General features: G+C 45.2%; 1 protein-coding gene across 2 annotated transcripts in view; it reads left to right on the top strand.

The window, feature by feature from the left end:
- Positions 1-12,342, top strand: part of LOC137419213 (IQ domain-containing protein E-like) — a 199,514-nt gene that overhangs the window by 49,040 nt on the left and 138,132 nt on the right. For both annotated transcript variants that reach the window (XM_078775825.1, XM_068105362.2), the window contains one exon: positions 4,967-5,017. In XM_078775825.1, the coding sequence (XP_078631951.1) occupies positions 4,967-5,017 (51 nt within the window). The remainder of the gene's footprint in view (positions 1-4,966; positions 5,018-12,342) is intronic.

Genomic DNA, 12,342 nt, shown 5'->3' on the forward strand with positions numbered 1-12,342 from the left:
GTCTTTGGGGTATTTTGGGTCTTCAGGATATTTTTGGTCTTCGGGGTCTTTTGGGTCTTTGGGGTCTTTTTTGTCTTCGGGGTCTTTTTGGTCTTCACGGTCTTTTGGGTCTTCGGGGTCTTTTTGGTCTTCAGGGCCTTTTGGGTCTTTGGTGTCTTCGGTGTCTTTTGGGTCTTAAGGTTATTTTGGTTCTTCTTGGTCTTTAAGGGTCTTCTGGGTCTTTTGGGTCTTTTGGGTCTTTTGGGTCTTCGGGGTCTTTTTGGTCTTCGGGGTATTTTGGGTCTTTTGGGTCTTAGGGGTGTTTCGGGTCTTCAGGGTGTTTTGGCTCTTCGGGTGTTTTGGGTCTTCGGGGTGTTTTGGCTCTTCGGGTGTTTTGGGTCTTCGGGGTGTTTTGGGTCTTCGGGGTGTTTTGGGTCTTCGGGGTGTTTTGGGTCTTCGGGGTGTTTTGGGTCTTCGGGGTGTATTGGGTCTTCGGGGTGTTTTGGGTCTTCGGGGTGTTTTGGGTCTTCGGGGTGTTTTGGGTCTTCGGGGTGTTTTGGGTCTTCGGGGTGTTTTGGGTCTTCGGGGTGTTTTGGGTCTTCGGGGTGTTTTGGGTCTTCGGGGTGTTTTGGGTCTTCGGGGTGTTTTGGGTCTTCGGGGTGTTTTGGGTCTTCGGGATGTTTTGGGTCTTCGGGGTGTTTTGGGTCTTCGGGGTGTTTTGGGTCTTTGTGGTGTTTTCGGTCTTCGGGGTGTTTTGGGTCTTTGGGTATTCAGGGTCTTTTTGAGCCTCAGGGCCTTGAAGGGTGTTTTCGGTCTTTGGTGGTCTTCAGGGTATTTTGGGTCTTCAGGGTGTCTTGGTGGTCTGAAGGGTCTTGGGGGAATTAAAGGGTCATGAAAGGTCTGAGGGGCTCATCAGTCTTAACGTAATTAAGAGGGTTAATTAAGATGGGGGTAATTTTATTTGAAGAAGAAGACGTTTCGTCACATATAAACATACATACATACATAGTGAACCATATACGTTTGCTCTATTTTAGGCCAAAAAATATATATTTCCGGTCTCTGGTCAGCGCGCGCATCGATTTTGACCCTGCGCATCAACAATTTTTTTTTTTCAAATTTCTAACGGTGCCTACAACAGTGCGCGCCGTCTATATAATATAGAGCACATCATAAATTATAGAGCACATTAAACATAAACAATGCCGCGCCGCCTCAAGTATTCGCGTATACTTGAGGCGGCGCCGAGACGAGATAATTGCAATTAAGTGAGCCGTGACGTCACGTTCTCGCCGAAAACGCGATTTCGAGCGTGAGGAGCCATATAATGTAGGTATGTAGCCGGGCCGGCGCGCTATCTCGGGAAATATGAAAGATCTCGGCTATCGACGTTCGCACACGTTTCTCCCCTGCAAAACTACGTTTAGTTTGTCCAAATCCAAACAGCCGTTCCAAAGGTATGAGTAGTTTTGTGTTATGTGCCGTGACGTCATTAATCCAATCGGTTGGATATTGTCATTTATTGAAACGAAGACGTTCTTTGTCGGGTTTTTGTGAAGCAACCAGAAGGCCCAGAGAGCTGCGGGTGGTCTCCTTAGTTAGGCCTGGATCCTATCGCGTTTGTCATGAAGTTGAAAGTGTCTGTGGTAATCTGGTGGACTGGGAGAAGAGATCGTGGGAGTTGAACCACACCATACAGCCCATCTGCACATACGCGGCTTTGATACACATGCAGCGTCATCCCGTACACGAAGATTGGTCCGGGGTGTAGTCATTTGCGCATGCGTGGTTTTTTTCAGCTTTCAAATGCTTCGGCAATCGCCTGTTACACCACTTGCGCATGCGCAGTGTTGACGCGATCGACGCATTGGAATGTTTGACGGTACGGCGAGGCGATCTCGAGAACGAAATGGCAGTCTATAATATGCTTGAAGAACTTAATGATTTTCAGAATAAATACATTTTAAAATAACTTATTAAGCTTGTGTTCATTATTTACAAAAAGGCCTACCAGTCCCATTTGCTGTCTTTAATTTTTCTCTGGATGGCACCACGGCAGATGAGGAGAACCGCAAGGCATGAGGACACAAAAAACACCTTCATATGTGCAACCATGCTTTTCAAAAAGAAAAAGAAAAAAGAAAAAACCGCATCGCCGCATCAATTCTGGAACATTGGTCTGACCAGAGACCAGCAATATAGTTTTTTTGGCCTTATAATGAGATGGTGCAACTGTGGAGCTTTCAAAGGAGATTGGAGAGTTGAGAGGAGTTTTAGAGAAAAAGTTGGGAAGAAATTGAGTTTCAGAAGCATTAAACTTAACATGATTACATTACATCCCCCACTGGGAAATCTTGTCATAATCCGAATTTAAAGAGGTGGCTGTGATGAAACGAGATGTATATCAAGTGACGGAAGATGGGAAAAACATGGAGGAATGTAATGTCGAGTCATCAGCATATGAGTGCATTTGGATATTTATAGAAGAAAGAAGGTCATTGATGAAAAGAAGGAAGCGTGTTGGAGACGGGACAGAACCTTGAAGGACACCACTGTTGATAGGGAAGGAGGGAGATGTTGAACCATCAACAATTATGGAGGCAGAGCGGTCGAAGAGAAAGCTCGATATGAGAGAGCAGAGTGAAGGAGGAAAGCCGAAAGAGGGAAGCTTGGATATCAGACCCCGATGCCAAACTCTGTCAAAGGCTTTTGGGATATCAAGGCCTACAAAAAAGGATTCCCCAAATTATCTCAGAGAAGAGGCCCAGTCATTCGTAATATAAGAAAGGATATCACCGGTAGATCTTGTCTTGCAAAAGCCATATTGATGGTCAGATTGAAGACTGTGAGATTGAAGATGCTTGAGGAAATGGTTATTGAGAAAACATTCAAAGACTTTGGAAATAGTAGAAGTCGGAGCAATAGGAGGGTAGTTGGAAGGGTTTGAATGATCACCCTTCTTTAAAATAGGCTGTACTGAGGCATGTTTCCAGGAAAGAGGAAAAGTTTGGGTTTTTAAACAAAAACGAAACAAACGAGCAAGCACGGGTACAAGTTCTGAAGCGCACTCCTTCAAGACACGAGGAGGAATGCCATCTTCTCCGTATGCCTTGCATCCAGCTAAGGTCCAGAGAGAGGAGTACTATTTTGACTACATGAAAATAGATTATAGGGAGGGACACGGGATTGGTAAGGGGTGCATCAGAGGGAGATGGAATGTTTGAGGCTTCCAGTGTGGAATTAGAGGAGAAAAGAGAACCAAAAAGAGTTGCTTTATCAGTTGGAGAGACAGCGATGGTATCATCGGAACAGAACAGCGAATAAAAGGTAGCGCAACAGAAGTTGTTGGAGATACTTTCAGCTAAGGACCAGAAAGATATTGGAAGAAGATGAGAGGTTGTCGCATTTCTTTTAGATAAAGGAATGTTTCTCCTCACGAATAACATGTTTGCAATGATTTCTGGTAGATTTGAAAGCTTAATGTGAATCGGAGGAAGAAGAGTTTTCCTTGTCTCATGTACCGCATCCCTTGCATGAATGGCCACAGAGCAGGAATTATTGAACCAAAAATTGGTAGGAGAGATAGACTTGAAAGAGAATGGGATGTAAGCCTCCATTCCTGCAACAATAACATCAGGTATACGGTCAGCAAATATAGAAGCATCACCCGAGGAGAGGCAGTAGTCCTTCCAGGGAAAAATCAGAAAAAAGTTTTGTAAACCAGTCCAGTCAGCGCTATTGAAATGCCAATACTGCCGTTCAGTCGGAGCAGTCGCAGAAGGAGTGGTGGTAAGTAAAGTGATGTTCACAAGATTGTGGTCAGAAGAACCAATTGGAGGTGAGATTGTGTAGTTGTAACACAGCGGATTAGAGGTAAAGAACAAATGCAAAGTATTGGACGAGTGGTCATGACGATCTGGAATATGGGTAGGGTGGGTGATAATTTGTTCCAAATCATTGAGAATGGAAAATGTAAGAGCTTCAACTCCCCCAACATCCGTGTGGGATGATTTCAACCACTCCCTGTGGTGTACATTGAGGTCTCCTAAATAGAGGAATTCTGCCTGAAGGTGTGAGGATGTCATGGCAGGAATCAAGATAGTCAAAGAAAGCTGTCAATTTTTTTAGAGTTGGGAGAGCAGTAAGTGAAACAGAGAAAAATAGTGATGGTCGGGAGGCAAATCTTAAGCCAGATGACATAAAAGTTTGGAGATTCAAGGTGCACTAGGCGTACAACAGGTGTGTTGATGTTGGAATAAACACAAACTCCTCCTTTGAAGTGGAATCGTGAGTGAAGGTTGGAGTTCGAAATGTCAAAGGCATTAACGAGAACATCATGTGACAATTGGTTCTCTGAGAGAAGCAAGACATTAGGAGAGTAACTTGCTAGATGATGTTCACAGAGGAGAGATTTCAAGAAAGATCACAAATGTTGGTGAAATTAATTGAAAAAGTCACTGATTCAAAAGGCAAGGGTTTTAGGAGGGACCGTTACTACTTCTGCCCCAACACCCCCCTCTCCCCAACACCCCCCTCTCCCCAACACCCCCCTGGCAGGTCACCAGAGATGCTTCACACCCCATAATGCTGGGAACAAGGGGCCATTAACTTTTCGGACTTTATCATATTTAATTGGAGATTTCTGAATAAATGAGAGGAAAGAGAAATAAAAGAGAGATACACATGGAAGGTTTTAAATCCAAATTCTGAACACAAAGATGTGAGTATAATTTTTAGTTCAGTTTTTCACTCTGTAAATTATGAGACCTAAAATATGTTTCTAAGTATTTATTTTGGATCCAGATCCATCCATCACTCCACCTTTTGGCAACCAGTCAGGTGAGGACCATTGGTCCTCTATTTTTTTTTTATCGTGCTTTCACAAAGTATATAAATGTTTGGTGATTTTCTGTCATTCTTTCATTTGTTTCTAGTCATTTTCTGCCTGTTAATTCAATAATTAATTGTTTGTGTTTTTGTTTTTCAGGGCTTAGAAGTCACACAGGGATTGAAAATCACCAATGGAGAAAAGCGAGCAGTGAGTGAATTGGTGAAAGTATATTCATGCATTAACTTGTAAAAAAAATTTTTTTTATTCCATGACATTAACAAAATGATGCGTGATGAAGGCGGCGCAAATAGTGCACAAAACAATGGAAACACCAAAGTACATGGGCCGTACAGCATATAGAGTGCCTTCAGAGAGTATTCATACCCCTTGACCTTTTTCACATTTTGTTGATTTTTGTCACTGATCTACACATAATATGTTTCTGTTGCCCCATAATGTCAAAGTGGAGTTTTGTGTTTTAGAAAGTTTTACAAAATAATTAAAAATGAAAAGTTTAAATGTCTTGAGTAAATCGGTATTCAACCATTTTGCTATGACCCTCCAAATTGAGCTCGGGTGCATCCAATTAACTTTGATCATCCTTGAAATGTATTTTGATCATCCTTGAGATGTCTCTACAACTGGATTGGAGTCCACTTCTGGCCAATTCAATTGATTGGACATGATTTAGAAAGAAACACACCTTTCTATATAAGGTCCCACAGTTGACAGCGCATGACAGAGGTGAAACTCCACCATGAAGTCCAAGGAACTGTCCGTAGAACTCCGTGATAGAATTGTGATGAGGATCCGAGATAGAATCCGAGATAGAATCTGGGGAAGGGAATAAAACAATTTCTAGTGTTGAAAGTTCCCAAGAGCACAGTGAGCTCTGTCATTAGGAAATATGAAGAATATGGAACGACTCAGACTCTTCCTTGAGTTGGCCATCTGACCAAACTGAGCAAACAGCCAAGAAGGATCTTGGTCAGGGAGGTGACCAAGAACCCAATGGCTACTCTGATGGAACTAAAGAGTTAGTTGGTTGAGATGGGAGAACCTGCCAAAGGACAACAGCCTCTGCAGCACTTCACAAGTCCAGGCTTTATGGGAGAGTGACCAGACAGAAGCCACTCCTGAGAAAAAGGCACATGACTACATGCCTGGAGTTTGCAAAAAGGCATGTGAAAGACTCGGAGAGCATGAGGCAAAATATTATGTGGTCTGATGAGATGAAAATTGAACACATTGGCCTGAATACAAAGTGCTACATCTGGTGTAAACTGAGTACAGCATATCACCCATCTATCCCCATTCCCAACCTGAGGCATGGTGGTGGCAGCATCATGCTATGGGAATGCCTTTCAGCAGCAGAGACTGGGACACTTTTAAGGATAGAGGAAACAATGATTGGAGCCAAAAACTGGCAAATCCTTGATCCAAACCTGGAGGATAACCTGCTTCAGAGTGCAAAAGACCTTCGACTGCGGTGAAGATTTACGTTCCAATAGGACAATGACCCCAAGCATACAGCCAAAGCATCACTGGAATGGCTTCAGAACAAGAATGTGAAAGTCCTTGAGTGAACCAGCCAAAGCCCAGACCTGAATCCCATTGATAATCTGTGGTGTTACATGCTCCTCCCCAAACCCCTGGTCACGGTGTACCTCCGAGCCCCGAGAGGAGTCACGGCAGAAAAATGTGTTATTCTGTATGTCAAAGACCAATGGTGAAGCCACACCAATTGTTACCAACAAAACAAATATTGTATTAAGATCACACAAGAATAACAGTACAACAATAATAGCAATCAAAAGTACAATCAATATATATACTATGATGGTACCATCAGTTTCATAACATATAACTCACTGTACTCCAAGTGAGTGAACCAAGAACATTCCCAATGTCTCTTTCCCTGCTTCAAACCAAAGTTGATTCCGGTTTCAAGCCGAAGTCGATCTCGGCTTCAAGCCAAAGTCGATCCGCTCCAGCGATCATCAGAACGATGTCTAATCGAGACCAGAATCCCGTTCGGATGACGGTCACAGCCACACGGCCAAAGCTGCACCAAGGCGCCCTCAAGGCGACTGGGAAATCCAAAGGTGCCCTCCAGGCGACTGGGAAATCACACCCTCGGGTATGGACGTTTCACGGCTCACAGTCAGCGAACCTCAGATTTACCTTCAAAATCCGCGTTGCACCCACACACACCAGATAAACGTCTGAATGCGGTGAGAACGGCTGAAGCGAAGCAAAGAAACCTTGCTCGATGCACAAAGCGCGCGAGTCAAAATGGCCGATGGCCCATACTCGAGACGTAACGGCATGATGAGGATTCTCTTCAGAATCAATCGCAAAACCTGACACGCAGGTGAATCTGTCACAGCGATAACAACTCTGTCGCAGGAATCCCTTTCCTGGGAAACCCAAAGTTCACTCGTGACTCTTGCTCGCCAATGTTCGCTCCAGACCGCAAAGCAACTATGCTTCTTGTCCGACTCCACTCACTCCGCCTTCTTTTTTCTCTTCCTCTTCTTCGTCGTCGTCCGGTTCCCGATCCGGTTTCCGGTTTCTTTTAACACTAACTTTTTCACCTTTTGAAAACAGTTCATACACAATAAACCTTTTGAAAACAATAATAGTACATGGATTCAAAAATGTTTACAGTGGATGAAAACCACAACAACGGAAGTGACGAATCCGTAACACTTCCCCCCCTCAAGAAAGAAAGTTTGAACATAGTGAAAACTTTCTTTGCAGGCAAAAACTCTTTTAAAAAACAAAAGTAAAACTCACACCCAAATCATCAATTCCCGTGAGCAACGATAATTAATATTTCCCAAAATAAAGCAACAAAACTTCCAAACAACCTACAGAAATTTCCAAAGCTAGTTCACTTTGGACAAAGCATCAGCAACGACATTGTCCCTGCCCTTTACATGCTCAATTTCCAAGTTGAAGTCCTGCAAAGCCAAACTCCATCTCATCAACCTCTGGTTTTTATTTTTCATTTTTTGATTGAAGGTTAAGGGGTTGTGATCAGTAATCCAAAGCAAAGCAAATCTATAGCACCTTTTGAAGGAGGCTGAGCTGAGAGCCAGATTTCATGGTGGTTGGGTGGTGAGGCCTGGAAGTATTCACTACATGGACGCATTTAGGAACGTGGAGTTCACAGGGTTGTCCGTGTAGGAATCTTGGCTCGGCTGCTCCTGAGCACTCAGTGCTTCCAACTCTTCTCTTGATCATAAAAATCATAATCACAGTTGTAGAGTCGGGTGCTGTAGTCACGTGAGTAGCGGTCCCCATCTCGGCTACCACCGTAATAGTCATCCCGTCGAGAGTTGCCAAAACTGCGCTACTGCTGCTGGGAGCCTCCGTAGTAATCACGACTGCAGCCGCCACCAAAACTACTACTCCCACCCCGGGAGCCATAGCCACCCCTGAAACTACCTCCACGTTTTCCTCCTCTGTAGCCCCCTTGACGCCCATGGCCTGCCTTCTCCACTGTTATGGTCTGACCATCCAAATCCTTGCCATTCAAATCCTTTTCTGCATCTTTGGCGTCCTTTGTGTTTTCAAACGTGACAAAGCCAAACCCTCTCGACTTTTGCGTCTCCCTGTCTTTTATCAGCAGCACTTCCAAGAGTGGTCCATATTTGCCAAAGATAGAGTCCAGAACATCTTCACTTGTGTCAAAGTTCAGTCCACCAACAAAGAGCTTGCCAACATTGCCTCCATTCATGACTCGTTTGCGCTGATACTTACTTTCACGGTACTTGACAAGACGTGCCTGTGCAAAGCGTGACGTCAGTACCTTCTTCTTCTCTTCAGAGCGCTTGCTACCCATAGCACGAGTCACGGCAAAGGACGGAAAGATATCCGAAAGCTCCTGCTCTAACTGTGCAGTGTTATTTTCCATACTAGGCTTTTCAACAAACATCGGGTTACCAGAAACTTGACCACCGGCCAAATCATTCCCGATAAAAGATATTCCCTCTTCAGGAAGAGTGGCTTGTAAACCTACGGTGACCGGTCCTGACACCAAATCAGACTCTAAATGGAGGTCTAAATGGAGGCGCAAGATTGGAGGTCTTGTCTCTTCAAAGCTGTGCCATGCGTGCTCGCTTTCGAAGTTAAGTAACTTTTCACAATTGTGTTTTGGTCGATACTGTATCTTTCTCTCGGTGTATGTACCTATTGGGGTGTCTTTAATAATATTCTTGGCGTTGGTTTTTCATACCTGTGTACAGAATCGTCAGTATTTCTTATCGCGTATTCTGAGGCCTAAGTGTTCAGGCCTAATGAGGCCTAAATCTGAGGCCTAGGCTACCGTGTCCGACCTTGGCTTGAGGCTTTGTTTTTTGTCTCAGCGGTTCTCCGATCGCGCTGCAATTACTTTCCGGTCTCTGTTTTTCACGGTCTTTTCATCCCATACATACTTCCTTGTTTTAAAATCTCAAAAAAACAAAAAAAAACATAAAACATTTCCTTCTATTCTTATTCGTTTATTCGTTCTTATTTGTTCGTTCGTTCTTCGACCACGTTGTTTGTGATCACGTGAGCACGTTGTTAAAAAAATGTCTCATCTGACCCCTGAAGACCTGTATTCGGTCATATTCTATAACACCTTTTTCTTCTTCTTCTATAAAAGGATGCTTTCGACTTGCTCACCAAATCTATTCATTCCAAAAAGAATATTCCATCTCTTATAGTGCATCTTTCATTCATTCCCTAAACTCTCCAGCACTCCATCCTCCCTCCAGCGTCCTCAAACGTATTTTTTACTCGAATGTCTCAAGAAACTCATTTTGCAATAAATGTTCGTTTCCCATTAATCGTACATTTTTCAAAATCCCATCACCCCAAAATCCCATTTCCCATCACCCCTCCCCTCTAAATCTACCCCCTTGCCCCTCCCCTCCAAATCATCCCCATCACCCATCTCTTTCAAATCTTCCCCCTTGCCCCTCCCCTCCAAATCTTCCCAATCACCCATTCCTTTCAAATCTCCCCCCACACCCCTCCCCTCCGAGACTCCCTCGCTCCTCCCCTCCTAGACTCCCCTCTCACCCCTCCTCCTCAAAGCGTCCTCCCCGCTTCTTCCCCCTTCCAACTTTCACCTTCATCTCCCTCAACCTTCTGCCTCGCTCTTCCCCCTCATCAAATAACACCTCACTGCGCCTCTCCCAATCACCATCAAACCTTTTGTCTGCCCCATTCTTCCCTTTCTCCAAGCTATTCTGTAATCTACGACACACCTTCAACAGCTCTCCCTACCTCTTCCTCCTCTTCCACATCTTACCCTACATCTTACCCTTACCCTACCGCTCCCCCCCCCCCCCTGTTCTGTATCCGATGCTCCCCCTTCCTCTTCCTTAACAGTATGGACCTCAAACATCCGGGGCCTTTGCTCAAACTTGTCTGATCTCTCCATACAGGTTGCTTCCGACAAACCAGACATGATCTGCTTAACAGAAACTTTCCTCCTTCATGATGTCTCTGATTCCTTGGTATCTCTCCCAGGTTACTCCCTCCTCCGGTATGATAGACCTGAGCCTCGTCCTGGAGGTGGGGTTGCTATCTTTATAAAAAAACTCTCTTCCTCACTCGCCCTGCACTGCCCTCTCTCCACCCCACCCCCAGGAATACCTTTGGCTACGGCTTCCCCTTCGCTCCCACCTTTTGTTCATATGTGTGTTGTACCGTCCACCAAACAGTGATGACTCCATCTACATCTCGCTGTCTGAGAATATGGACCACCTTCTATCTACCCATCCCAACTCTCTCTTCCTCATATGTGGTGATTTCAACTGTCACCATGCCAGTTGGCTGGGTGTGGGTACCTCTCTCACCAGCCATGGCTCTTCAGCAAAGGACTTCTGTGACTCACTGGGACTGACACAATCTGTCAATTTCCCGACCCGGATTTCAGTCAACGGAGCATCTTCTCTTCTAGACTTGGTTATGACTAACTTCCCTGAAAATGTCTGCTGCTCTTCTTCTGCTCCAATCGGCTCTTCTGATCATGTGCTTGTTAAAGTGGACATCTCTCTGACCATTCTCAGAGAGCCTCCTCAGCGTCGACGAGTCTGGCATTTCACTCAGGCCAACTGGCACGGTCTTCAAGCAGCCATCAATCATCTGGACTGGTCTCCCATCTCTACTGCCTCTGACATAAATTCTTCCTGGGAATTCTTCCAAAGCAAACTGCTCTCTCTCATGCACAGATTTATCCCATCTCGGCTTCAGTTGTCATACCCTTCCTCCCATCCATGGTACACGGAATCTTGTGGTGAGGCTATTGCCCAGAAAAAACTTGCTTTCGTCTCCTGGAAAGCAAACCCAACGGAAGGAAATCTCATTTCCTTTCACAAAGCCCGAAACAAGTGTGTGTCCACCCTCAGGAGAGCCAGGAAACAATATCTCTCCATTCTCAGGACCGAACTCTCTTATCTGTCTCCCTCTTCCAAATCCTGGTGGCGTCTGGTCAAATCTGTTTCTGGTGTTTGTTCCCCCTCCATCCCCTCCCTCACCTCAAATGGCCACACGGCTGACTCCGCACGTGAAAAAGCTGAATGCCTCAACTCTGTGTTTGCCTCTAAATCTTGTGTCCCAAACCCATCCCTCTCTGTACCCACCGTACCCAGTCGTACCCAGCTGCTCCTGGACTCTGTGTCCTTTCCTCCTGACAAGGTGGAAAAGTTTCTGTCAACCCTCGACTCGGATTCTGCAACTGGACCTGACGGCATCAGCCGACGGGTCCTAAAATCCTGTTCTTCCGCTCTTTCACTCCCTCTCTCTGTTCTCTTCACCCTCTCTTTTGCTCAAGGTCATCTTCCATCTGCTTGGAAATCTGCCAACATCACCGCTTTGCACAAAAAAGGTGTAAAAACAGATCCCAGCAACTACAGACCAATCAGCCTTCTCCCAATTATCATCAAAGTCATGGAATCCATCATTGCTTCAGATATGAAATCTTTCCTCTTCTCCAATGGCTTGATCTCTGATCATCAATTTGGTTTCAGACCTGGACACTCTACTCTGGACATGCTGCTTCTGCTTTCTCAACAATGGATGGAGGTCCTCAATGCCAAACAGGAAATTAGAGCAGTCTCCCTTGACATATCACGTGCCTTCGATACGGTCTGGCACCCCGCTCTGCTCACCAAACTCTCCTCTTTTGGTATCCATGGAAATCTCCACGCATGGCTGGCGGACTTCCTCTCTAGTCGTAGTCAACGTGTGGCCCTGAATGGGTTGCTCTCATCTCCTCTTCCTGTTCAGGCTGGAGTTCCACAAGGCAGTGTTCTGGGCCCTGTGATTTTTCTGGTCTTCATCAATGATCTCTCTGACTCTCTTGAAAATCCTCTGTATCTCTTTGCTGACGACTCTACTCTCCGTCGCTCCATTCTTCATCCCTCAGATCGGCAGTCTGCAGCCTCCTCACTCTCTGCAGACCTGGACAAAATCACAGACTGGGCAAACAAGTGGAACATGTCCTTCAATCCTGACAAATCTCACACTCTTAC

This window comes from Myxine glutinosa, chromosome 1 (assembly GCF_964187855.1).
Source record: "Myxine glutinosa chromosome 1, kmMyxGlut1.1, whole genome shotgun sequence".
In the NCBI taxonomy this organism is placed as follows: domain Eukaryota; kingdom Metazoa; phylum Chordata; class Myxini; order Myxiniformes; family Myxinidae; genus Myxine; species Myxine glutinosa.